The 27,176-nt window shown below is 43.3% G+C and overlaps 3 protein-coding genes across 13 annotated transcripts; 2 read left to right on the top strand and 1 right to left on the bottom strand.

The window, feature by feature from the left end:
- Window positions 1-360: 360 nt before the first annotated feature.
- Window positions 361-13,328, top strand: pdlim3b (PDZ and LIM domain 3b). Of its 4 annotated transcripts, none has more exons than XM_061251983.1 (8): window positions 361-552; window positions 5,739-5,890; window positions 6,339-6,426; window positions 7,502-7,569; window positions 8,272-8,487; window positions 10,357-10,493; window positions 10,932-11,046; window positions 12,324-13,328. In XM_061251983.1, the coding sequence occupies exons 1-8, from the start codon at window positions 460-462 to the stop codon at window positions 12,511-12,513; spliced, it is 1,059 nt and encodes a 352-aa protein (XP_061107967.1). In that variant the 5' UTR covers window positions 361-459; the 3' UTR covers window positions 12,514-13,328. The 4 variants fall into 4 exon arrangements, with proteins under 4 accessions (XP_061107967.1, XP_061107968.1, XP_061107966.1 ...); XM_061251984.1 differs by having other exon boundaries at window positions 8,275-8,487; XM_061251982.1 differs by lacking the exon at window positions 7,502-7,569 and adding an exon at window positions 7,055-7,242 and having other exon boundaries at window positions 362-552; window positions 8,275-8,487.
- Window positions 13,329-15,414: 2,086 nt separating this feature from the next.
- cfap96 (cilia and flagella associated protein 96) lies at window positions 15,415-21,091 on the bottom strand. Of its 7 annotated transcripts, none has more exons than XM_061252299.1 (9): window positions 20,683-21,091; window positions 20,300-20,356; window positions 19,127-19,242; window positions 18,578-18,797; window positions 17,811-17,948; window positions 17,559-17,634; window positions 17,281-17,460; window positions 16,974-17,146; window positions 15,415-16,657 (listed from the first exon to the last, which is right to left on the bottom strand). In XM_061252299.1, the coding sequence occupies exons 1-9, from the start codon at window positions 20,724-20,726 to the stop codon at window positions 16,606-16,608; spliced, it is 1,056 nt and encodes a 351-aa protein (XP_061108283.1). In that variant the 5' UTR covers window positions 20,727-21,091; the 3' UTR covers window positions 15,415-16,605. The 7 variants fall into 7 exon arrangements, with proteins under 7 accessions (XP_061108283.1, XP_061108289.1, XP_061108286.1 ...); XM_061252305.1 differs by having other exon boundaries at window positions 20,320-20,356; window positions 20,683-20,755; XM_061252302.1 differs by lacking the exon at window positions 20,300-20,356.
- On the top strand, window positions 20,648-27,143 carry lrp2bp (LRP2 binding protein). 2 transcript variants are annotated; one of them, XM_061252307.1, is made up of 9 exons: window positions 20,648-20,775; window positions 20,874-20,989; window positions 21,783-21,892; window positions 22,263-22,376; window positions 22,793-22,935; window positions 23,399-23,504; window positions 23,710-23,933; window positions 25,939-26,110; window positions 26,821-27,143. In XM_061252307.1, the coding sequence occupies exons 2-9, from the start codon at window positions 20,887-20,889 to the stop codon at window positions 26,884-26,886; spliced, it is 1,038 nt and encodes a 345-aa protein (XP_061108291.1). In that variant the 5' UTR covers window positions 20,648-20,775; window positions 20,874-20,886; the 3' UTR covers window positions 26,887-27,143. The 2 variants fall into 2 exon arrangements, with proteins under 2 accessions (XP_061108291.1, XP_061108292.1); XM_061252308.1 differs by having other exon boundaries at window positions 21,786-21,892.
- The last annotated feature ends 33 nt before the right edge of the window (window positions 27,144-27,176 follow it).

A 27,176-nucleotide genomic window follows, 5' to 3' on the forward strand; every position in this document is an offset into this window, starting at 1 on the left:
AGTTTACATTCTTTACACAAGGGAATTATAAACAACCCCCTCCCCTCACCTTACTCTGCTGGTGTTGTGACAGTTTGCACTGGTGTGCTTGTAGTATGTCTGTTTTCAGCACACAGCACTTCCAACACTGCCTCCTGTCACTCATTCTGTGGGTGTGGCACTGATCTGCTGACTGACAGCGGGACTGCTTCTCACTGGGAGGGTGATGATCACAGGTGTCTGGCCAAGTGGATAGAAGGGTCTAGAGAGTCCCGAGCACAGCGCTACGCTGTGCTGCCTCAGGTCCCCAGTCTGTCCGATGACCTCACTCGGAGGGGGGCGGGGCTGCCGGCAGGCTGGCTTAAAGGGCCTTGCCTGGGCAGACGCTGCTGATCGGCTGTGGGAGTCTCACTGTGTCTGGGGAAAGGGAGGAATACTACCAAGAAGTTTCTCCACAGCGCCGTGGGAAAACGTCCCAGAATGCCGCAGAACGTAGTCCTGCAGGGGCCGGGCCCTTGGGGATTTCGACTCGTTGGGGGAAAGGACTTCAACCAACCTCTCTCCATCTCCAGGGTGGGTGACTACGGTTCTCTGTTCTTGGTGCAGTAGATGCAGAGCACTTTGCAGAATGGTTTTAGAGTGTGAAATGTTTGTGCTTTTATACATCTGTATTTTATAGTGTCTTAAGCCTTATGGTGATTCCGCTGGTAAGCTGTCAATGTCACAGTGAATATTCACAGTAACATTTCTCAGATGAAACAGTAGGCGATTGAGAATGTACTATACATTAAACAGATAAAGATAAAAAAACTGTATGACATTGTACATTTTACAGTAACCAGGTTTCCCCAAGTGTTTTTAGCAAGTAAAGGAAGTGCTGCCTTGACAAATGGTTTTGTTTGGCTTATTTCCTACTCTCTTGTGTCCATGCAAACTGCTGCCAACCATTGCTTTTGTTGGCAATTGTATTAATTCATTTTTATCCATTCACACTAACTTTCTCCTACCCAAGAGGCCTATCTGTGATTGTGTGGTGTTTAGAATGGCAGTCTGCACTATTGTTCTACTTTTGGGATATCATTTGAACACGAGGGGGGAAATATTCCATAAGGCATACATTGAGGCAATCATTTTATTAGACTAAACATTATACTAAACATTCCAATGTTTGCATTTACACATGTAACCAGCATAATGACTGCACTCAGAAGAGTATTGCATGCTAGGATGGAATAAATACATTAAAACATATGAAATACATTTAATTATTTTTCAGTTTATATTATTTGACACCTAATGGAATCATTGTCTAGGCTGTATTGTTTATTATTTGTATGTATTATGTATGTATGTACTGTGACCTATAAGAACATAAAATATTGCTCATGTATCTTCCATATCCATATCAATATGGTCACGGCCACGCTATGCTAACAGGGCTACCCTTTCGTGGGCCTGTGGTAGCCCCCATGGTTGTCTTATTCAGTGTGTGGTGATACCCTTGCAGCAATGTGCCATCAGTGGGGTGTTCCGAAGCTGAGGATTAGCTTTAAATAGTAGTAAATAATCTACATCGTAAACTAGCGAAAACAACAAGTGACATATTTATTTTAAACAAGAGAGACATGGGGAACACATTGCACTTCGTTTACGTAATGTGGTGTTGGTCACAGAAATAGAATGGTGCCAGAGTTTGGGTCAATTTAATTTTAATTCAGTCAATGAATTTAAATTAAATTCATTTGTTAAAGATGAGGATATTAAGCATTAAGGGAATTTTTTTATTGAATTCCATGAATGGACTGAATTGGAATGGAAATGCAGTATGTGTTGTTCCTCTCTCGTTCATTCATATGTACAGTACGTGAAGAGTTTGCTCTTTAACACCAGAGGTGGTTAAACATGGTCATTGGCAGCTCAGTCTGTTACCCTCACCCCATCTTCCTCTCATTTCTCTTCTCATCTCCAGCGGGGGACATTCGTTTCTGAATACGGGCCCAATCTTGCGCAGACAGATAGACAGATATAGACGTTTGTAACGGCCATTACTAAAAGCGCCGAGATTTCTGGATGCTTGGCATGGCTCCGGTGTCTGAAATGAAGCTCTGCGGGATATCTACACCTGTCGGGCAAGCAGATGTCAGTGCACCCCCCGTACTCTCCCTACCTCTCCACCCCACCACCACCCCCACCCCCCAGCCAGCCCAGAGCAGCTGGGGGAGGCCTGGCATAGCGGGGGGGATTGGGGTAACACGCCCTTCAGCCTAAAAAAGGAACCACAACTCCCCGATGGCATAAACACAGACTATCTGGAGATAGGTGGTCAGAGGGACTACAACTTGGATAAGGACCCAATCCAACCCAGAAACACAGTCATTATCATTAGAGCCCCAGAACGCGCCCTTTAGACTGTGATTGTGTGGGTGAGCATGTCACATCCAATGAAATCTGGTCAGGAGTGATTTGCCATAATGCGGCATGCAAACAGGCTGTATGAGTTGATTCAATGAGACTGTTGCACATTCCTCACTTTTGGCTTTTGTGTTACCAAGTTGGTGAAGCTACGGATTTGATTCTCTCGTCTTCAACAGGACTTCCAAATGAAACAATAAAGTCCAGTCCTGACATTTGACGTTTAAATTGCCCATAATAACATGGAGGAATGAAGGCTAGGCTCCCATAAACAAGACAGGATTTCTTCAAAATGACTTTTATTAGCTGCAGAGGAGGAGGGCGATCCTCAGCCGTACAAGGGGGCCTCGAATCTGGAGGGGAGATTTCAGGGCAGCTCTGAGTGGCGAGCCGTCTGTTGATCCAAAACCACCTCGGCGTCATCTCCCATTCGGTTAATGTGCTGCTGAAAACTTCTTTCATAGCTTATTTATAGGCCCATGACTTCACAACAACCTGAAATAACGATACTTGGGGGAGCCGTACCAGACCTTTAAATTCAGCCGCTGCTGTAACACAATATTGGCATTGACAGTGATGCCCTTTTGAATGACTTCTGCCCATTTGCGTTTGGGGTTCTTAAAGGGAAATCAAGCGCCGAATCGATACCAAAGGTCAATGGGCACATTATGCTGGGTGTTAATTCTACTAATTCGAAAAAGTCTTTGAGTTTAATTACAGCGTGCTGGTAATTCAACGACATTCAAATGTATATACTGTATCAGTTGTAGCAGTTAATTACTTTTTGTCATTTTGAGGTGAACTACAGGAACTGCCAACTACTTGTGGCACTAATTTTTTACCCGAATCCTTTTTGACCAAATTCCCCATCCTTATTCACTTTTTTATCTGCCAACTGCTACACATTTCTGGTCGTCCTCACTGAGCTGTATAGTGGTTTTCCCCATGTCATGCATGGCAAGCATGAGTAGTTTGAACTACACATGTTTTTTAAGAAATTTGTAGTTTTGTAGTTTTTCAAACTACAATTCTCTTTCAGATAGCTTTACTGTAGCTCAACTACTGTACTTTCCATGTGAAGTAATTGGTCGTCCATACAACTGTACTTTCAGAGTAGTTTCCCCAACCCTGGGGATAGGCATGGGACAGGACCCTCTCAGATTACCCTTCCTGTCTTTTGACCTGGTATCTGTTCAGAGCTACCCCATCTGCCCTTCTCACCATACCCTTTCATTGTGATAAAAACCAATCACAGCCTGGATACACCAAACCTGTTGCCATGCCCAATCCAATCCCACAGAATCCAGTAGTGCTAGGTGTCACCACACTTCATCCAATTAAAAATATGAGCAATGTGGTATAAGCAAAGTATAAGCATTTTTTTTGTTATTTGTTCAAGCTGATTGTTTCAAGCAGGTCGTGCAGTTATATATGCAATTATTCACGTATGGCTCTCTTTTTTCCCATTGAGAACACGAATGTGCACAGCGAATTTCATGGCACATCAGCCCATTACTTTACGATTTAGTTAGTTAAATCTGGAGTTGATTAGAATGTTGTATTTTGAGAACATAAGATTACTTGCAAGGATTAGCATGATTGATGGTTTTGCTTTGCTTATCATTTTATCTAGAGGGTGTCACAGTTCCCAAGACCAATGCCATTTCACACCAATATCAATCCACTTTGAGGCCCTGATGCCTAAACAGGGTGCATGTGTGATGTTCCTCGGTGTTCACACCGGGTTTGTTTGGGTGTTGCTCTAAAGCTGTAGAGGCTCATAATGTGGCTATTGTCAGCACTTTGGCGGTGCTTTCATGTCAACATGGCCCCCACAGGCTCCCTCGCACCCCTCTCAGAATCCAACCTGTTTCTCCCTCTCCTCTGGGACAATGCTGCTCTGTTCACCCACTCAGTGTGGGAGAGACCCTGCATGGGAACCAGTCCACCTTTACTGTGTTTTAATCTGGGGGGTGGGAGTTCATTCTTAATTACCTTAGATAGATATGCTTCTTAGCATATGCTTTTATCCAAAAACTTCTTCACGTGAGTCTCACCAGATGATGTCAAACAGTCTGTTGTACATAAAAATTGTGCATGGGACAAAAAACTAAAGTCAGCCATGAACGGTGACTTGCTTGTCATGAGTACTGCTTGAAAGCCTGTAGTAATAGTTGTATTGGTAGTGTAAGTAGTTGCGGTATATGTATCTGTATGTATATGTATCTGTAGTAGTAGTAGTGTTGTAGTAGTTGGAATACTGGTCGTCGTAGTAGTCATGATACTTTTTGAATGCACACCATTTTAAAGAGCTTCAGGATCAACCAGTATGATTTTTTTTAATATGCAGATATAATTACGTCCTCTGAAACCTTGTTCAGTATAGTATGATCCCATAATCTGATTCAATGTCGAGCAAAAAAAAATTCCGAAGCGATAAATAAATGTTAGATGACCTAACCGCAAATAAATCTGCATTTTTCTTCCCCAGTGAAAAGTCAGGAAAATGAGCATGTGTTGAGTGAGAGGGACCTAATGGGGAGGTGATAGGGAGGTGTTATGGAGGAGCAGGTGGTGTGGCAGGCTTGTGTGCAAGGTAATGCCATGAGATAAGGAGCTGGAGGGATAGGAGGATGAATACCTCTGGAATGAGACAGTGAGAGGAAGAGGAGTGAAGGATGAGGTCAGGCCCCGATAGAGAGGGGGGTGGGGGGCGCTAGGCTCCAAAGCACATCAAATACCTGAGCAATTAGATCAGAGCACTTCCAATAAGAGATGTGAGTCCCTGTAGCGTGACACCGCACTCTGACAGACATACTGTATTCACACTCCGCAGCTATTTATAGAAAATGTACAACACTCCCACCTCTATGCTGCTCTTTCTGTGTTCCTCTCTTTCTCTCTTAACTAATCAATATAAACTCAGTTCACTCAAATTATAAAGCCTGCTTACTTTCTAGAAATAAAGTGGCCTGTTTTAATGTCACTACATTTCATGTTGTTTGGCTGACGCCTTTATCCAAAGTGCCATACAGTTGATTAGACTAAGCAGGAGACAATAATAAATTGTTTCGTGGCTACACCGGGGATTGAACCACGGACCTTTTGGGTCCCTGTCAGGTACCTTAACCACCACACTACAGGCTGCCCATCATGTCCATTAAATCCATAAAATTCCAATTGAGTAATTAAAAACAAAACCTTGTCGAAAATGAATAATCTTACCATGTCCTATCTTTGTATGATCACATGCTGTAGCCTTTAGCAATCTACATCCCACAGCGTAACAGACACAAAAGCATTTTGCCTTTGGGCGATTCGTTTAAAGAGACGGTTACTGTCCATAGATCACTCCGGGCAGCAAGGCATCACTGGCGAACCTTTGTCCCGGCGACATCATCCTCACTATCGAGGGGGATGCTGCTGAGGGCCTGACACACGGCGAGGCCCAGAACAAGATCAAGGACTCCAGCCTCCAGCTCAACCTCAAGATCGAGAGGTAGGGAGCGACACCAAAGCTTTCATCCCGTATGGCACCTTCAGCAAGATCATACCGTATGATCACCGAGAATAGCTCAATAAATTGAAAGAGAATCACACATTAGGGGTTTGTAGATTGGTGATGGTGATGATAATGTGAGAGGTCGTGACCCTTGGTGGCCCCTGGGTGTCAGGATTACGACTCCTTAGACCTTTGCGGATCAGTATGAATATGCGTAACTTGGCCTCGATACACATTCCTGGTCTTTGATTCATGGCCCTCGTGAAATAAGACACAAGATACTTGCAATGGATGCTGGTTCTGTTGATGTAAATTACGATTCCGCAGAGGTCACAGCGCGGGTGACATGGGAAGCACTCTGTAGCCTTTCCGTATGAACTTTATATATTATTCCACCCGGGATGAGTGTAATCTGTCAGTCTTGAATACCGCTGTTCCGTTGCAGACCGGAAACCAAGCTTTGGTCACCTCAGGTCACGGAAGAAGGTAGACCCAGCAACCCCTTCAAAATCAATCTGGAGGCCGAGCAACAAGTAAGTCCAAGGGAACTTTTAAACAACTGAAATTATTTTTAGCTTTTTGTTTAAAACTGCTGCTCAAGGCCAAGTTCCAAATAAAATAACCCATAAAAGGAGATGAGAACTCAATTGCTGTTTTTATCTTTTCACTTTGGACAGCTTGAGCATGGAAGCTTTAGAAAATTCCAGAATGAAATGTCTGTTACATGCACTGTATAACAGTATTTTCTACCGATTTAATGGTTAACTGTGCCACCTTATAGTCTTTAATATCATTCTTAAGCTCTTAAAATTTGAATGTCTGCAAAATGCACTCGCCAGACTCAATAGCACTCAATAGCTCAATGTGATGTGTGCTACCGAGACTTCAGCGACCAAGACTTGTGAAGTGAGAACACATTTGACATAAATTTACCTTTCAGCTGATTCCATACTCAGAAACATTTGTTATTCATTTTGTTTTATGCGACTACCCCTCCCCAAAGGAGGCCCTTTGAGTTCACCTCTTGACTAATAGGCTAAATAATCCTTCTGCACATTTTGCTGTGTATGGAAACCACATTCTTGGCACCCAGCTGAACATCGATGGTTCTGACAGGCTGAGACACAAAGATGTTTGTTTCTGTCCGGCCCCACGATGCAGGAGTTAAAGCCCATCGGCACAGGGCATAACAGGAAAGCCCAGCCGTTCGTAGCGGCCGCCAACATTGATGACAAAAGACAGGTGGTGTGCGCGACCTACAACACCCCCATAGGCCTGTACTCTGCAGGCAACATCCAGGACGCCATGGAGGGCCAGCTGAGGGGCTTCATCCACGACAAGCCCGAGGGGTGAGTGGCAAGCACGGCCACCATCGCACAGCCACCCCTGCCCTCCTTCTCCTCCTCCTCCTCTTTCCCTTTCAGTCGCCCATCCCTGTCTTCTCTCACTCTTTTAACGCCTTCCCTCTTTTAATTTTCTGAACGCAGGCAAAAAAAACAAACGCCCCCCTCATCGACTGCTGCGACTACTCTCCCCCCGCATCCCCAGTCCTCTAATCTTTCCGTCTCCGTTCCTAACACCTGCCCTCGCCTCTTTTGTGTCTTGCAGGACCTCGGCTACTTCGAACACAAGTTTAATGTCAGGCCAAAGCCCTTCACTCTGGCAGGCCAATGCAGGTTACTAGATACAGAGACGCCATGCATGTACTCACCGTTGGGTCTGTGTTTTACCCTTATTGTACAGATACTAATTTTATGCATGACTAGTATAATTTCTTTTCAAATTACACCAGGAATTTTATTGTATTTGCTTATGTTTTCCATTCACTATGGAGTGGACCAGGGGTTACTTCCCCTGTTCTCGTTGGGCTATGGTCCTGGAGATACCTTCTCCATCTGAAAACATTGAAGACCTTATTTGTACCAAATTAGTTAGATTTCCCAGTTCTCAGTTATTATGGATTCAAAGAGCTAGAAAATATTTTGGACAGAGGCCCTTCAAGACCAGCATTGGACACTCTTGAGTATCGCTTTCCATTGACACTTCTCAAACTAACAAGGCACGTGCATCTACTTCACCATACACTACACATGCATTTAAAAACTTAGGTTGATACTAAGTGCTGTGCATTCTGTAATGTTTAATAATTGCACAGCCAGGATAAATACGGCCCTCTAGCTTTACCCTCTATGCTTCAACATGTCTGCTGCTCCACAAAGCCTCATCTCTAATCTTTAACTTCTTTTCCATTGTTTCTCGTTGTCTATTTCTCCATGGGCCATACCTTTTCCATTCCCTGTCTACGTGTTGGTGTCATCTGGTCAAACCTCTGCTCTGGTGCTCGTTGGCATTGCTATCACACGATGTGGCCTAACAAGCAGCACTAAGCCTCAGGGCCCGGTGGTGAAAGCTCCCAAGGCTCCGGGCATCATTCCCCCCCCTGACTTACCGCCAGCCCCTAACTCCTGCCCAGGGGAGGCCTGGGTCCCCAGTGCTCAGTATAACTCGCCCATAAGGTTGTACTCGGACGCAAATGTAATGAACGCACAGCAACAGGCTCAGATGTCCTCTGTAAATGAAGAGCTCCCACACAGGTAACCCCAGCGATTAACATGGCCACTGCCATGTAATCCTATTTAAAAGCCTATTTACAATTTAAATTACTATTTACAATTCTCTTTCTAGCCATTTAAAATGGGTAGATACTGGAGAAAAATTCCAAATGTAATCCAAAATTGTATTGGTGTGAAAGTACTTCTCAGAGTATACATAGAATAGAATGGAAAATATAATTGTTATCTCCTTTGTGTTCATTTGATAACCTTCCAGAGCCCAATTCTGGCAGAAACTACATTCGTAATAATTTTCCATGCAACCGTGAATAATGTACAATCATGGCATTTTCCCTACCTCAGTTAGTATAATGTGTAAACATAGCCTTAAGCCCTTAGCGCAAGTAAAACTAAACACAGCTGCCTTTTGAATTGCTTTGAACTGCAAGACACAGCTGCTTTGTGAATGTACACTTCAGTGCACTTAGAACGGAGGACCAAAGTCGAAGGATTCCTCACACAAACTCACATCACGTGTGGCAGACATGATTATCTCCGTAGCGGTTGAATATGTCATACAATGCAGTCCATAACTATTTGGACAGTGGTCTGTACTCTGTGCTCTGTACTCCAGCACACTGGATTTGAAATGAAACAATGAATATGAGCTTAAACTGCAGACTGTCACCTTTAATTTGAGGGTATATACATGTCAGGTGATCCATCACACCCCATTACACCCCTTTTTACAAATTCTGAATTGCTTGTCTGCACTTTGACTTCATACTCATTGTTTTATTTCAAATCCAATGTGTACAGATGGTGTCTGTGTGGTAGCGGTTAAAGAACAGCAGCTCAGGATGGTGTATGTGTGGTAGCGGTTAAAGAGCAGCAGCTGAGGTGGGTGTATGTGTGGTAGCGGTTAAAGAGCAGCAGCTCAGGATGGCAGGATGGTGTATGTGTGGTAGCGGTTAAAGAACAGCAGCTCAGGATGGTGTATGTGTGGTAGCGGTTAAAGAGCAGCAGCTGAGGTGGGTGTATGTGTGGTAGCGGTTAAAGAGCAGCCGCTCAGGATGGTGTATGTGTGGTAGCGGTTAAAGAGCAGCAGCTCAGGATGGCAGGATGGTGTATGTGTGGTAGCGGTTAAAGAGCAGCAGCTGAGGTGAGTGTATGTGTGGTAGCGGTTAAAGAGCAGCAGCTCAGGATGGCAGGATGGTGTATGTGTGGTAGCGGTTAAAGAGCAGCAGTTCAGGCTGGTGTATGTGTGGTAGCGGTTAAAGAGCAGCAGCTGAGGTGGGTGTATGTGTGGTAGCGGTTAAAGAGCAGCAGTTCAGGATGGTGGATGTGTGGTAGCGGTTAAAGAGCAGCAGTTCAGGATGGTGTATGTGTGGTAGCGGTTAAAGAGCAGCAGCTGAGGTGGGTGTATGTGTGGTAGCGGTTAAAGAGCAGCCACTCAGGATGGTGTATGTGTGGTAGCGGTTAAAGAGCAGCAGTTCAGGATGGTGTATGTGTGGTAGCGGTTAAAGAGCAGCAGCTCAGGATGGCAGGATGGTGTATGTGTGGTAGCGGTTAAAGAGCAGCAGCTCAGGATGGCAGGATGGTGTATGTGTGGTAGCGGTTAAAGAGCAGCAGCTCAGGATGGTGTCTGTGTGGTAGAGGTTAAAGAGCAGCAGCTCAGGATGGTGTATGTGTGGTAGCGGTTAAAGAGCAGCAGCTCAGGATGGCAGGATGGTGTATGTGTGGTAGCGGTTAAAGAGCAGCAGCTCAGGATGGTGTATGTGTGGTAGCGGTTAAAGAGCAGCAGCTCAGGATGGTGTATGTGTGGTAGTGGTTAAAGAGCAGCAGTTCAGGATGGTGTATGTGTGGTAGCGGTTAAAGAGCAGCAGCTGAGGCGGGTGTCTGTCCCGACAGTGCGAGCGACTCTGGCGCGCTGGGCTCCATCGAGGAGTCTCACGTGTACCGCATGCTCCAGGACAACCCCGAGGCTCCCCACGAACCCCGGCAGTCGGGCTCCTTCAAGGCCCTGCAGGAATACGTGGAGAGTGACGGTGAGCTCCAAAAGACTCTTCAGCCATTTTGTGTTTATCAGAATGTACCTCAAAAAAATGTTTTGTCATGTCTGTAAACATTTGAGGGCAATTTGTTTATAGAATCTATCTAATCTATCCTATAAATGTTAGTAGTTTAAGATTGTGAGATCTTGAGAATTTAGAATTATAGGCTGAAATATGCAGATAGTATATACTTTGAAATTAACAAGATGGAATGTTCTTGCCCCATATCAAAAATATGTATTTGTATTGCATCTACATTCATTTTAGCATTTTCAATTTTTTCTTCTTTTTTTGAGAAAACTACAAGGTGTTTTCAAGTGGTTGATCCATTGCATAGCAAAAATGTATAATGGAATAATCTAATAGTTCCACGCTCTCAATGACCTTTATGACAGCACCATGGTCCTCATTATCGTTTTTCTTTTTCCGCAGGAACTCGCCCGATACCCGTCACCAGGAGTGTGAAAGCCCCTGTGACTAAGAGCCCTGGGGCTGCCACCAGTGTGCAGAAACTGCCCCTGTGCGACAAGTGTGGAAAAGGCATTGTGTGAGTACTGCCAGGGGGCCCTACAACTGCTGCTGGGGCCTTATGAGGGCCTATGACAGGGGCCCGGTCCTGGAGGGCCGTTCTGCATGCTGGTTTTTGTTCCAACCAGTTAGTCTCATTTTGTTTTCCGACCATTCTATAGTTTACACTCCTGTACTGGATCACAATGAAATCTTGAAGACACACCTACAGTCTGTGATTGTAGCTGCTGTTGATACAGATTACCAAGATGCAGTACGATTGAGGTAATTAAATAATTAAGAGCAGAAGTTGCCACAAAATCCTGAAATGGTTTTTGCTGTGCACACCTGGCCTATCAGTCTTACCCGAGGCCCTGGCTATGAAGCACAGCCTCCCGATCTCACCTTCCCAGCTCTTAGCCGTAGGCCTGTTTTTCACCTGTTTACTGTAAACCCTACATATATTCCTCTGCATTTACCAAATGTGCAGAGCAACACTGCGTAACCTGAAACGAAGCTGTCTTCAGCAGGGGGGGTGGAAGGGGGGGGCCATTAGGAACTGCTGCGTCTCCCTTTTGATCTTCCTTTCTGATCTCTGTGGAATGAAAAGCGAGATTTCCGTCTGATCGGGAAGTAAGGGGATACCTGCCTGTGACGCTTTTGATGTGGTGGATATGTCTGAGGATGTGTGAGAAGATCCACAGCCTTGAGGGATGAGGGGGGGGGCTTGTGGTTCTGCGGGGGTATAAATCGGCCCCTCCCGGGCCTGGGTGGGTCAGGAGCCACGCCAGGGCCCTCACGGCGGGGGGACAGAAAGGCCAGCTCGCCCCTGCTCACGACACTTTAAAAGCGGAAGAGCTTTGTGTCATTGTGGAATGTTACATGGTATACTTGACCTGTCTGCTCTGAAAGAACTTCTGACCTCTTACATAGATGGGCTCATTGAACTCTGCCACCACACACCACACTCTGAGACACACAAACATCCCGTCCCAGCCCATATGTCCACGGCTGTCTCCTGTGCTGAATTTACTCTGGATTACTCATGCTCGTGTTCACTCATCTGAATACTAAATACGGCCTTGGCGTAATGTGGGTCAGGAGGTCAAGGAGGCACATTTGAAACCGAGCTTCACTCGGGGTGATTTAAAGATGGAGGAGAAGCAGGGAGACAGCTGAACGTTTCATCTAGGGCGCAGCTCGTCATCCATCTTCCATGAAAGGGGACGTCTAAAGTCTCTGTGTCTCTCCGAAAACTGCTGAGGCGACTCATAGCGGATGACGAATCTGTCTCCACTTTTCTTTGTGTGCTTGCAGGGGGACGGTGGTGAAGGCCCGCGACAAGTTCCGCCACCCTGGCTGTTTCGTCTGCTCCGACTGCGACATGAACCTGAAACAGAAGGGCTACTTCTTCGTGGAGGGGCAGCTGTACTGCGAAGCCCACGCCCGCGCCAGGTCACGACCCCCAGAGGGGCACGAGGCTGTCACCGTGTACCCCAATGCGTAAAACGATACACTCAGGGAAGGGGCGTACACCCCGCAAACTTACAGACAGACGTCCCCTGTTATCCCGTCAGAGATATCTTTCACATAAACAGTGAGTTTCAGCGTAAAACAGGTGCGTGTAGGACTGGTTACGGGTTGCTTTCTCTTTTGCGCTAAAGAAAAGCTGCACACGTGAGGTCTTGCAAGTACATTTAAGAAATGGGAGAGCTTACAATGAGGAGAGATGATGCAAACATGATCATTAGCTTCTCTTTTCAGAAACCATTACAGACTCAGCAATTTTATCACTTCTAGTAACCTCTTGGGTATATATGAATGGAGATAAACTTCATTTTGAGTGGCATTCTGCTGTAAGCCTGCAGCTAAAATATGTCATATTGTACTGTTATCATTACTAGTATATTAAGGGAAATTATTACTTGGGATGACAAATTTTATCTAGACAACACAACACTGTACAGTAAGCTTTTTAGTTTTTTCAACCTAAAAGCTTACTGTAAATTTGAATTTTCCAATTAATTTTATTTTCTTTGTTTTTGTGATTTTTGGGTGATGAAGAACTTTTCATTTCCCTTCAAATGCAAAAGAATAAAATAAAATAAAACACAGCAAAGCTACAGCAGAATTATTTTCAACAATACCAAATAAACAAGAGGTTGGCTGACAACTGCCAGACTGGTTTTATTGTCTCATATTATTTATTATTTTATCAGTGCTGTTTTTAAATATTATTTTGATCCTTAACTTGTCTACAAGGTAAAACTGCAAAAATATCTGCAGTTTCTGTAATAAATTTTGCTTTTTGCCAAACATCAATGCTTGCTTTTTTCCCTGTGTCATGTAATAATATAATTGTCTTTACATAACAATACTGACTCATAACAGAATCACCTGATAAATATATGGTTCTTTATTTTTGAAGATGAGAAAGTAATTACTTGATGAAAGGATTTTAATGCCATCTTACTGTAGTCCACTGAGCTTATCTTATCCACAAAGGGCCAGGGCGGGTGCAAATTGGTGTTTTAGCCCAGCACCAAGACACCTGATTAGCAGGGCCTTCATTTAATTCATGATTAGTTCATTAGTTGAATTATGTGCTGTAGTGCTGGGCTAAAAACAAAAAAGAACACCCTCATTTAGTGAGAGGTTGTATGTCAGGCAGGGATCATCAAATCTGGAACCTCAAAACCAAATCCAGCCCTGGTTTTCTTTTTCCCTGGTTAATTAACTGAAGATTAATGCTACTGATCATAACACCATGGGTAAATGGAAAAGGTGGTCAAATTAATTTTGGAGTGGCATTCTGTTATGAGCAGATATCATTTTCTCCAGTTAAAGTGTTTCATATTGTATCATCATCAATAGTGAGAGAAACGATTGCTTAATATTGAATTCTGGGCTTATCACAGTCCTTCAGCCTTCGGCTCTCATGGCATGGCAGTTATGTTAAGTGCACAGGAGTGCAGAAGTGTCAGTCACCAGTGCCGGCGCACCGCTGAAGCCCCAGTGCTCTGAAGTCATTTCCTGCAAGGCCCTGGTTATCATGGCAACAGCAGGGGTCTGTGACAAGGTGAGATTCTAGACAGTTGTGGTCCTTACCAAAGTCCTGCATATTGAATGTTTGTGATATTTTGTAATGGCTGCATAGCAAAATCTTCAGTATAAAATATTGATTAAAAATATCAATGAACTGATTGAGTTGCAGGTCTAGATGTGGGAACGTATTAAACTCAAACAGAGGTTGACAGAGGCCCCCTGATATTGTAGAACCTAATCAGTGTAGAACAGGGGTGTCAAACTGAATCCCCAGGGGGCCGCAGTGTCTGCGGGTTTTTGTGGTTTCCTTTCAATCAGCTGCCAATTAAGGCCAATTAAGGCCTTGAGAACAAGGCATGTGGATACTTTAACCATTCAATTACTTGAATGAACCCAGAACACACCAAAAACCAGCAGACACTACGGCCCTCCAGGACTGGATTTTGACACCTGTGGTGTAGAACAAGATGATATAACAGAACAACTGAAATTCAAATGATAGAATTGCCTAATTGCCAATGATTGGACTAAACTATATATTGGAATATAGTCTTAAAGAAATTAATTATATAAATTGGTAAATGCACTGCATGTTTTTTATGAACCACAAAACATCCCTTGGTGGGTATAATACATATTTGTCTTCAAAATATCCTGTATTTGTATGCCACAATGTTCTAAAGATGCTATAATTGAGATATTTTATAGTCTGGTGTGAATACCTGGTGTTAACCCTTGTAAAAATGGACTCTGCTCTTCTTAGCAACCAAACGGTCTGACTGCCCCAGTCATGTACCCAATACAGAGTGTAATATTACATTATTTTGAGAGATAACTGCCCACAAGTGAAGCCTACTTTCCATATCTTTCATTGCACTTAGGTTACTCTCATTTTGAGCAACCTCAAAGGCAATATGTCCGGATACTGTGTCAAAGGGATTCCAGGGTGTCTGCAGTTAATTTGCCAATAGGGCAAGGGTGACTATTTGTAAAGGATGACCTTGGCAACTCCCATTAATAATTGAAGCCATTAAAAATTTACGGGAGAAGTGCAGGCGCCATTAGCATACAGTCATCAAGCTGATCTCACATTGGGCTTTTGTAGCCACTGAGGGTGCTACAATGTTAACGCTGTGAGGAGCCAGACTGCAAATTAGCTTAGCAATGGCAATGTTCTTAAGAAGCTACAACAGCAAAGGACTACTCTAAAATAAGAACCTATCTAGCTGTCTGTAAAGGCATCTCTCCCAGTGGGACAGACATAACGCAGGCAAGAAGCTTTAAGAAAGCAAAGGACTCTTTTAGGCACATTTTGTACTATGTACATAGTAACACACACACACATACACACACACACTACAAATATTGTGCTACAGTTTATTTCCCGCCTGCACTGTAATTCTGTGTAGCCACCAGTAATCAGTAATTCATTTTTCTCTGTATTTTATTATTTGTCAAAAATTTTCAATACATAATATAATTGCAACCACAAACGCACTGCATGGATGTATAACAGTACAACAAACATGGTGGAAGGGAACTTCAGGCGAATTTGCTAGTTTTTTTTTTACTGGTTCTTCAACTCCTACATCATACTTCTCTAAGTACTGGTTGTCTTGATATTTTACCTGCCACATCCTCTATCTGAAAAAGCTATCTTTGGCTCAACTAAACTGACAGTGGGTGTGGCTTCCCAGGTGATGCAAAATGCATCACTCATGAAAATGGAATCCAGGAAGGGAGTCCAATTACTACTGGGAACATCAATTCACTGTGATTTTAGCATGAAGTTCTCTTTATTTTTCATAAACAGGTAACCTATTACAATACAAAGGAGCAGTAGTTACTTCCAAAAAATGAAAGTAATTTTTTCCAATGGGTTAGGGTTAGGGTTAGGTCCCACCGCAAGAATCTTCACTATCTGACCATCAAAAGGTCACTAAATCCCAAATGAAGAATAATTAAGTCCTGTATATGCTCAAAGTATTTTTGCTCAGTAATTATGACATTTGTACTTCTCTAGCATTGTAAACAAGGTTTTCAGGTTACAATATGAATGTGAATTCAATATGCTGTATGTTTGTATAAATGAATGATTTCATAAGGAACATACTGAACTGATTATATATTGACAATTTTTCAAAAGTACAGGACACATTAAGTGCATAAGCCAAATCCTTATCAATGTGTGGCAGAAATCCGTGTGTGAATACTTTGATATTGACTCACCTTGTTTTCAGAACTACAATTTCCAAAAGAGGTGTCATCTCAAAATCACTTCTCATTACTTAAAATATCCATGTGTTGAAGTGCCATTGTTTTCATCAGTGTTTCAAAGTGGCATTAGACAGATGACACTTTGCTCTTCAATCAAAGACATCCTTATTCTACCTACCTAAAGTTGCATCATGTTTCACTGTCCTTGGTAGCCCATGGCATTTCAGGTGACAGTTTCCTGTGCATAGTGGTGAGTTTTTGTGTTTGGCCACAGTGAGCAGAAAGGACTTGCTCTGGGGGAAATGCAATGATGAAATATGGCAGGCAGATTCAGCTGTTAGTACGCCATCACAGATGGTACCGCTGTGCACTTTGCAGAATTAATCGCTCTGAAAACCAAAGAGGACAAACTGAAGGATGAAGATATCAGACAAACAGGCTATTCACAAAACAGATATCAACGGTAATCTTTTCATTAATCTAGTTCTTTCATTTGAACCTGAAAACAAACAGCTAGTACTGTACCAAGTAATAAGGCAAGGCAGTAAAATGGCCTTTCTTTTTCCAAAGATATGACTTGCAACAATCTACAGTCCAGTGGATTTGCTTCATGTAAACAGAGAAATTCACATATTTGTTCAAATACTTGGTAGTGTTGGACCACTTCAACACTGAATTGGGTGCTTGTTGGGTCACGGCTCTTACTTCTTGACATTGACGTTGATAATGCTGCTCACAGGCATGGTCTTGGGTCCAGGAGATGGGTGGAATATCTTCCCATCTTTATTGGTGGTGACAGACTTGGAACGTCTGGCGATATAGGGGTCTGCAGAATGGGAAGGGTAGATGTCAAAGGTTCCCGCCTTCATGCCCCCGATCTAGAATAACAGAGAACAAGCAGAGCGATTCCTTAATGGCTTCAACTTTGTAACATAGGAGTTGCATGGCAGATCATTAACAGAAAAACAACCAATAACAGTTTAACAGTTGACAGTTGATGGGATGCCCTCACCCTTTTGCTTGGTGAGCTTGGCTTGAATGGGACCACCTGGGCCTTTTTGCTCTCCGTATTCTTCACAGGAGGTAAGGCCTTATCGAGCTTGTAGGGATTGCCGTCGAAACAATCCCTTGGGTGCAGATTCAAACGAAAGGGCCCTCCTTTCATCATGGTCCTGTCACTGATTATCTCCTTCTGAAAAGCAACGGTTTCCCCTGGTTAAAATCGAATGCAACTACAAACCGACCAGTGAATGATAACTGTGAGGGATTCATCCGGAAACTCAGGCTCACCTTCATCATCTCTCTTGCTCTGTCATACGGGTCTGTGGAGTATGTGTCCCTTTTGGATAAGGTGACATTTGGATATCTAATATAAAATAAAAATGGATCATCCGTCTGCTTCTAAGTAACTAGGATGGGTTACACGCAGAGCATGCATTCATTGTCTAAGAAAGCAATGAATCCATCTAATGTAATGTTATCCTTCAAAAATAAAAATGCAGCACATCATAATGGTACAAGTAAGTAAAATATATAACATACCCATATCCACTTCCTTTTTTGGGGGGGCTTGTTAGGACATTTTTTCCTGGTGACTGGTAAGGTTTTCTTTGAACCTGCAGTGCGCTCAGGGCCTGCACAGGTCCACCCAGTGTCCCATAGTAGCTGCCAATTCCTGACCTTGGACACAGAGAATCAACCAGCTGTGGCTCACCTCAAGAGCTGGATAAAAGCAGCATATTAACATGCCTCTGTTTTCTTTTGCCAGTTCACTTGACTAATAACGGTGGTTGACAGTCACAGGTCAGTCACAATGCCCGGAATCGTTAGCATAATTACAGAATCTTGGCAGACGTTTTGTTTAGAACAAGTATCGGATCACATAGCTGGAAACGTGTATTAACACATACGCTGTTTGCTGTAGCGGTTTCTTCAATGTTCCCTTATTTAAATACTTCACACAACCACAGACATCATATTTCACATACATTGTGTTGTCTTGTGCGTGTGCCTATTGTTCTTCTATGGTTTGATCTTTTCACAATGAATACAGAATATGAATACATGGCTGCCAGACTCAAACACCATTGGCTATTATAGCAGCATTGTTAGTGAAACTGAATCCTATTGCTCATTTCAGTTTCAACAATGGGGAGAATTGCTATACACACAATATGATAATTACTTGCACAAAGTGACCACACAGACATATTACAGTAGCTTTTGTAGCTTCACGAGTTGAACTCTCAAATAGATTCCTACCACACAGGTCCCCGTGTTTTGTGAGAGGTCACGGGGTGCGTTCTTACGGTTTCTTTTCGCCGTTGCTAGGTAAAAAAGCCTTCCCGATGTTCTTTTTGGCCTGTTGCATCCTGTATTGCCTGCGGAGTTTCACAGGGTCTGTGCTGGCCTCCTTCTCAAAGATCCTTTTGAACTGAGCGTCAAAGTACCCCACTTGCAGTCCTGACTTCTTCTTTGGGCTGCTGACAACCATCTGCTTATTTTTATGAGCCGATTCATTGAAAGGTCCTTAAAGAAATTTGCGAGAAAATACAGCTGTGAAAACGTCAGGTTATTTGCAGGTGTCTGTCATGCTCATTTTAAAGGGGTATTTATCCTTTATCCCTATTGTGTACATTATGATAACAGATTACAGAACCTCTTAGAAGCAGCCTTTCAGGACAGTTTCGAGATTCAGAACATATTGAAGCATTTCAATCACGTTGTAGTATTACATTTACTGTATAGGCTATGTTCTGCACATCACTCTCACAAATGATTAATATTGATTAAATATGAACATTTTGGCATAAGTACGGTAGTCTTCTCCTTGGCGGTTTAATCAGAGATCAACATACTGTAAGTATTCACGGTGTACTTGTCGCCGATGGTAATATAGCCCATTTCTTTAAATAGGCCCACACGATCCATATCGGTCTTCCCTTCCGGAGGCATGGTTATGAGGTTGACGATACTGAACACAGAAAAAAGGATATTGCTTCAGAAAAAAAAGGGTCACGTAGCCTAATTATGCATGCTTTCAAACTTACTTTTAAAAATCAAATTAGTTGTATCTATCCTGTGGAATGTTTTTGGAATATTACACAGAAAATGCTAAATAGCTATGTATCTCCTGAATATAACAGAACATGACAGAAATATACGAAGCATCTTCACAAAGATAATCTTCGTTTCATCTTCATTGTCATTGTCTTAAAAACACAGATAAAAAATGTACGAAACCGCTTTGCTTGAACTTACTCAAATGTAGTCTAATTTCTACAATGGAAAACTGCAACATTTGTGTACTTACCACGTACTTTCTGATAAGAGTAAGACCCATTCGGGAATTGTATACAGCGCGTTACCTTGGATTCTAGCGTGGTGATCAGCTGATCTCAACGGGGCGGTGGAATTGTTGTCGCGCACGAAATCGTAGCGCATTCGGCTGTCTTCTGGCCGGAAAGCAATCGCTTCAGAGTTCACAGCCGAGTATGCATCTCTAAAGATTTAAATTTGGATTTGCGGATTCTTAAAGTATCTTAACGTAGACTAATGTGCTCTCTGTGTATCATAATATCCTGGTCTCGGATGTCGATTTGTAGTGCATTATGGAAGTTGTAGTTCTTAGACATTTAATTTGGTTCCTTTATTTTTGACTGTCAAATGGCTATATTTTGCGTTGCAAAAGTTTGCTGCGTTCGCTGTCCTTTCATTCGCTTTGCCAATAATTTAAATGTATCTGTCCATAGCATGGCGTGTTGCCTGTAGTATGGAGAATAGCGACCTTGGTAACTCTGGAGGTAAATTAGCATAGCAATCTACATAATGTTAGAATTGTATCTTGCAATTTGGTGAGGGAACTGTGGCAGTAGGTAATGGTCATTGCACGGGGGAAACGCTTTTTCATTGGAATGTGTGTGACAGACTGGCAACGTTTTTACTTAATTATATAAACCAACAAAAGCCCATACACATACACATCAAAGACAATGGACAAGGACAAATAAATGACCGGGAAGAATGCCTACACATCATACATACTCCTCACCATCTCCCCAGTGGAGCCGCCACTCCAATGAGAATTCCTATAGTACAATGAATAATCACCATCAACAAAGCATCAACCTTATTTTATCAGTGAAGACCAGAGATTTGTATTTTCTTCATAAACTGCGCACAATATCCAACACGAATAGCCAGCAAATTATCTCTATTAGATATACTTAAAAAGTAGGCTATAACAGCAATTGCACGAGGGATTTATTTTCATCAAATGGGGATCAGAGACACTAAAATTAATAGACAGATCCAACATTTGTGATTAATTTAGAATCAGAATTTACACCAGTGCGTTCGTTTCACGGTTGTCATTGTGTGAACAATTGTTTGTGGTTGTCATGGAAAAACTCACCAGGCAACGGTGGACGCGATTGTGACTGCAACGTGCAAGGGCATTGCGGATTGCCAAGCGATGTTCAACAACGAAAAACGGTATACATGAGAGGTACGAAAACTAAGCAATCCACCTCATAGCGACATTTACATTTAGATTGCATTGCCATTGGACGCGTCTCACGTTAATGTTTTGACATAATTGTCTAGGTTCTCAAAAGGAATGGAATCGGATTTTGAAACCAATTCAACAGAGAATCATAAATCTGGACGGTTGATTAATGCCATCTCAAATGTCTACGGGGATTTAACACTCGGTGACAAAGGTACAAAGCAACCAACACAGTTATTAAATTAACATCACTTAACGTAACTTGCCACGTGGAATTTAAAGTTAGTAAACTGGATAACTTCGCTAAATGACCTCAGATAACAGTCATGTAGCCCTAGGCTAATCATGCAACTTTGGATAGCTAGCTAACGTTAGCCATTACAGATAATATTATGCGCTGCTCGTAATTTAGTTGCAAGCCAACAGCTGTAATTTAAGTGCGTAACTTTAGCCGATTCCCTAAATTGCCAGCAGATGGCACTTTTCTGATACTAATGGGACATGGAGTTCTTTTCTAAGATATTTTGGGTCGTGGTAATAATTTATTCCTCACTTCACGTCAGTTATGCATCCTAAGCAACACACTGGTGTTTCCATGACATTTTAAGATGCTACATGAACTGCAGTATTCAAAGACAATTTTGAGAATTCCTCGGGTGTAACTAAAGTTTCTTTTTGGGTTTTATGAAATTGTTGCGTTGGACATGTACATATACATTGAAATACAGTATGTATAAAAAATGTTTTCCAAACCTACAATTATTTATACAGCTTACTCGCCTTTTGCCATGGCCAAATGTAGACAGGAGATTATCAGACTGAACAGATAATTCAAATCAGACAGTTTTACTCCATCTAGTTACTCCACTGAGCAGAGCTGTTGATACATCAGTTGCAATAGAAAGTGACACACTAGTTATTGAATAGGCCTACCATTGACAATGATGGAGCAGATAATGGCACTCAGGTGTACCCAATAGCTAGTCATTGTACCTTTGACACTGAAGCAGCGGGCAATGGCAGCTTGGTGGAGATGGCCGAGAGGTTCCTAAAGAGCAGGGCTGAGGAGGGAGATGGGCAGGCGATCTTCCTCCTGGGACAGCTCTACTACGAGGAGGTAAAACCACCGCATCACACCCCTGCTGCTACAGTAACCAGACCACAAGGTCACGAAGATGCCCACAGAGCATAATACACTGAGCACTCTCCATTCATGAGCATACCGGATCTTGAAAGATGGGGAAAGGAAATTCTGGGCATTTGATTAAGTCTTTCTGGCATCAGTTTGATTCATTGATAATACATTACGGTCTAGGATACATCCCAGGGATCAGTGGCGATTTGACAGACAGAATGAATCAGCATATTTGCTTTATACGCACTTGTGTGAAACCTTTTAGTTCCTTTTGGATTCAGCAATTTAATGCAAGGGGTTGCGCTGGAATTCTCTTTGGCACCTTTTCTTAACTCTTCTCTTTCTGCTACAGTGTCTGTACGAAAAAGCTGAAAAAGTATTCGACAGCATAAAAGACACGGACCCCAAGGCCCTGTACCAGCTTGCAGTGATGTACTTTGATGGCTTGGGCACCATTGTTGACTTTGTGAGTGTGTGTTTAGCTGTTGTCACAATTATTATATGCACACAGAAGCTACAAGCTTCTCTCTCAATACTGTACAAATACCAGCCACCTCGCAGATTGACAAATCCCTTTGGTCTTCTCAGCCAAAATTACTTACTGGGGGAATAACCATGTGTGCCTGAAAATACCCAACAGTGGATGTGATTTGTAGCGATGAGTAAATTGTGACCTGGAGTGTACAAAAAATGACAATGAGATATTAACCATATTAACATCTATGAAATTATGTTGTCCTTACCGACTGTAGAGACAAATTCTATACAGAGGCTTTCAGTATTGTTGTTTGCCAATGAGATTCATAGTTACACCGTTTTGTGGCCACAAATTAGGTGGCATTTGTTTTAAGAATATGACCCTGGTGTTTTGTGTCCAAACAGTCGAAGGCGATGGCGTATATGAAGCGGGTTGCCAGTTGCGACGACCCCGAGGCAACATCAGTCAAACAGTGCGCTTTGTTCAACCTCGGGACGGCCTACCTGGAAGGGTACGGGGCCCGCCCATCCAGGGAGGAGGCAGAGAGGTACATGCCTGCTCAGGAAAACGTCATCAGCACTCTTCTCAGTGCTCTGTGTACACCAGGGATCATCAATCACATGGGCAAGGGCTGAGTTTTCCACCATCCCTTTACCCAGGAATCTGGTGTGAAGACAGTCTGGCCAGTCAGTAGCACTAATTGTTCAGTTAATTACGTGGGAGAAAAGAAAACCAGGGCTGGCTTTGGATTCAAGGGTCAGATTGGATGATCTCAGATGTACACCATGGTGAAAATTCCACCTACCAGCCTAAGAGTGTCCTAGCTGGAAAAAACTTCTGCTCTAGCTCGATACCATCAGGAATTTGGTGATTGTCTGTTGCCCATTTCAAGCCGGCCCACCAGCTGGACGTGGTTTTGCCAGCATGGTTGTCATCTCAACCATCGTGTTGCCAGTTTGACCATCTCCAAGCCAGCTACGTTTGTGTGACTCTGCCCACTGCCTCCCCAGGTACTGGCTGCTTGCTGCAGATGACGGAAACCCCAGTGGCAATGTGAAAGCTCAGAGCTCACTGGGCCTCTTCTACTCCCACCCAGACACACTGGACCTTAAAAAGGTACGTTTGCCACTCAGCAAAATGCTAATAGATTGTTTGATAAAAGAGGTGGAATAATCCCGCCCGTGCAGAGTTCAGATACAGACACTGCACCATGAAGGTTTAGGAAGATCATAAAGCCATGACTTGATTTGTATTTATAAAGCATAATGACAGTACACAGAAACGCGATCTTACTTGAGAGTGTGCGTTTATTTTGCTCCAGGCATTCTTCTGGCACTCGGAGGCCTGTGGGAACGGCAGCCTGGAGTCGCAGGGGGCGTTGGGGGTCATGCACCTGTATGGACTGGGCATTCCCAAGGACCAGCAGTCTGCCCTGGACTGCCTAAAGGAGGCCACAGAGCGAGGGAACGTCTACGCCATGGGGCACCTGGTGGCCTTCTACTACCACCGGAAACTGTACGCCAATGCAGTGGCCCTCGGCAAGAGGTACAGTAGAGGAATAGTCGTGTGCGACCTGTCCCTGAATCCTGTTGTTGTGTAGAGACAGTTAAGAATGTGTTCTTGCTGGATCGAATGTCCTACCAACACTCATTTAAACTCTTGGAAGACAGGGTTCCAAAGGGCTCCTCTGTCTCTCCATTGAGGAACCCTATCTACCAAGGGTTCTTTGTCAGGCAAAATGGTTCAGTCTGTCAGCCTACCGTAGAGGGTTCCATAAAGAACTATAAAAAGGTTCCCCTATGAAGACGAGTCAAAGAGCCCAGTCAGAACCCTTTTATTCTGAGTGTAGAGAATGAGGGAGGATGGGAAATAAATGCTGGGTAGGTATTCAGTACAGATTGACCTGCAGTGACAGGGGGCACTGCAGACTGTTCACTCACAGCGCTACAGAAAAGCCACGCCCGGGACCATGCCTTTTCGAGCCCCAAACCAGTCCCTCGCCAACCACGCTGTCTGGCGGACGGTTCGATCGCTCACCTTCCCGTCTTCATCGGCGTAATCGCAGCGACCGAGCTCCCTGCGAGTCAGGCCACATTCTGGTAAAGCGGCGAGAAACATGACACTCATTAACAGTTCAGACTCTTACTCCCGTCACAGCCATTATGTGCCATGAGTCATCAGCCGTTCGCTTCCCCCCTAATGAGATTAATTAGCTGCCACACGTTAATTGTTTTGCCAAGTGCCGGTTACAATGAGTCGTGTTTAGAAGTGACTCATTTTCTGTGATTATTATTATGGTTATCCAGAGGCCCATAACGTACACTTGTGAATGTTTTATTAGGTATTTATTTGACATATATATATTTATATATATACATATATATATATATATTGAATTATTGGTCTTCTGCTGCTGTAGCCTATCCACTTTAGAGACACATTGTGTGTTCAGAGATGCTCTACTGCATACCACTGTTGTAATGTGTGGTTATTTGCATTAGTCACCTTCCTGTCAGCTTTGACTAGTTTTGCCCTCCACTGGCCTCTCTCATTAACAATACGTTTCTGTCTACGGAACTGCTGCTCACTGGATGTTTTTTAATGTTTTTCACACCATTCCCTGCAAACTCCAGAGACTGTTGTGTGTGGAAAGCCCAGGGGATGTCTGGCACCGACAATCATTCCACGGTCAAAGTCACTTAGATCAAATCTAAGAATGGGGAAGAAATGTGTTCTGAACGATAGCTGAACTGTTTGACCATGTCTGCATGCTTTTATACATTTTATGCATTTAGTTGCTGCCACATGATTGGCTGATTAAATATTTACATTAACAAGCTGGTGTACAGGTCTACCTAATGAAGTGCTCACTGAGTGTATATTGGATGCATGATGAATCCAATGCCTGTGAAAGGTAATTATATTGTTCAGTAGACATGGAAATTTAAATTGGCTCAAAAATCAGAACTGGTTAAATATTTAGAGGCAGAGCAGTTCCAGGAAAATGATACTGCTGATTTTGAAAATCTTGTATAATAATAAAATTATACCTTTCTCTGGAGATGAGTGGCTGACATTGGTGTACATGCCCATAACGCGTGTGAGCAGCTCTCTGTCTGAAGCAGTGGTCTCAAGATCAGTGCCATGGGGGCCTGTGTGGCTTTTATTCCAGCCTCAGATCTTGATGATATAATTAGTTCAATTATTTGCTGAATTAAGGCTGCAGGCTTGCACATAATGCATGAAAAGTGAAATCTGTTATTTGTGTTATCTAAAAAACATTGCGTATATTCCCTGCTTTAATGTAGTTAAATGCATAATGGCTGAATGAGTAATTGGAATTAATTAAGGCAGCATTAGCTGTTAGCCAATTAACACAATGAGTTTGAGACCACTGCTGTAAGAACACTGGACATGAATCTTCATTTCAGAATGTCACACAATGCTGCCGCAGCAAGGAAAACATCCCCATCCCGTTAGGGCTGGTATCTTTTGAAAATCCTCGAGTCTTATGACCCAACAAACTGACAGAATCTTGTGTCGGAAACAGGATTTCGGAATATGGCGCGGAGGACGTTGGCGCAATAGCGAGAAACACTGAGTGCCTGCCGGAATACATCAGCAAGGGCATCGCCATGGCGATGTTCTACTACGCACGCTGCCTGCAGCGAGGGAAGGGCGTCCAGCAGAACGTGGAGGAGGCCAAGCGTTACTTCTCAAAGGTAGGGCCTCAGACGCACACCTGGCCCACGCTACATACCGGTCCACTAGACCTCAACTTCACTTCTATTACAGGGGTCCTGGAGGGCCTTTCTGCGTGCTGCTTTTTGTTCCAACCAGTTACTCTCATTTTCGTTTTCTGGAAATAGATCTATAGATTACGCTGGTTAACTCCTGTACTGGATAACAATGTAATCTTCAGGATACACCTGCAGTAGCTGCTGCTGATACAGATGACCAAGATGCACTATGATTGAGCTAATTAAATAATTTAGAGCAGAAGTTGCCACAAAATCCTGAAATGGTTTGGCCCTAGCTGTGCACCCCTGTTCTATTAGCTTGGGAGCAGACAATAGGCTCTCAGTTCACAATAGGCTCCAATATACAGCCTCTGACATTTCATAGCACAGTAATATGCAGGAACAGGAGTGTACGGTTTTGGTATTCAAACCACAGAACTGGGGGTACTGTGGTAGTCTGTGGTGTCAAGGTGAAGGGGGGGCTACAGCCAGACTCCTCCAGCCCTAGCCGGCTTCTTGTATTCAAAGCGCTAGTTACCACGAGCGCGTCAACAGGAAGCCTGCAGAAGCGGGGTCCAGTTTCCCGACCCCGTTTAGCATTTGTATAGCCCAGTCAGATTTCCACAGCACTGAGGGTAATTCAATATACAGGCCAAGTCCCTGTTCTCACCACGCATTATGACTGCTTGCAGGCTACCCAGCTCAACCACGAAGTGTGTAGGGAGCTGCACACGGACGTCACCTTCGAGAGGATGTAGACACGGGCGCTGTGTCACTGTGTCATTCCTAGCTGAATGTTGTCTTACTGTTCCAAATGAGTTGTGGTCAATATGTGACAATACCTTTGTTAAAAAAATATCTGTTCATATTATCAATACTACAATGCCATTTTTCATGCCTTTTAGAATTGTTTGCCACTGCACTGTTTAAACATGTATACCTCTATCTGGACCATACACTGCAATGGTAGAGTATGCTAGCCATATTAGAATAGCGCTGTTTTAACATGTACTGTATGAGGTGTCAGGCCTTTTTATGCAATTCTTTT

The sequence above is a fragment of the Conger conger genome, chromosome 8, assembly GCF_963514075.1.
Source record: "Conger conger chromosome 8, fConCon1.1, whole genome shotgun sequence".
In the NCBI taxonomy this organism is placed as follows: domain Eukaryota; kingdom Metazoa; phylum Chordata; class Actinopteri; order Anguilliformes; family Congridae; genus Conger; species Conger conger.

Bases quoted from the DNA above. Each gene is read 5' to 3' on its own strand.
- pdlim3b (XM_061251982.1), top strand. From the start codon at position 460: ATGCCGCAGAACGTAGTCCTGCAGGGGCCGGGCCCTTGGGGATTTCGA. The intron at 5,891-6,338 runs GTAGGGAGCGAC...GTTCCGTTGCAG, and splicing joins CTCAACCTCAAGATCGAGAG to ACCGGAAACCAAGCTTTGGT. The intron at 6,427-7,054 runs GTAAGTCCAAGG...CCCACGATGCAG, and splicing joins ATCTGGAGGCCGAGCAACAA to GAGTTAAAGCCCATCGGCAC.
- cfap96 (XM_061252299.1), bottom strand. From the start codon at position 20,726: ATGCCCTTGCACGTTGCAGTCACAATCGCGTCCACCGTTGCCTG. The intron at 19,243-20,299 runs GTAGGCATTCTT...TTCTGTGTTCAG, and splicing joins GTGAGGAGTATGTATGATGT to TATCGTCAACCTCATAACCA. The intron at 17,461-17,558 runs GTGAGCCTGAGT...GTTGCTTTTCAG, and splicing joins GAGCAAGAGAGATGATGAAG to AAGGAGATAATCAGTGACAG.
- lrp2bp (XM_061252307.1), top strand. From the start codon at position 20,887: ATGGAATCGGATTTTGAAACCAATTCAACAGAGAATCATAAATCTGGA. The intron at 22,377-22,792 runs GTGAGTGTGTGT...GTGTCCAAACAG, and splicing joins TGGGCACCATTGTTGACTTT to TCGAAGGCGATGGCGTATAT. The intron at 22,936-23,398 runs GTACATGCCTGC...CTGCCTCCCCAG, and splicing joins TCCAGGGAGGAGGCAGAGAG to GTACTGGCTGCTTGCTGCAG.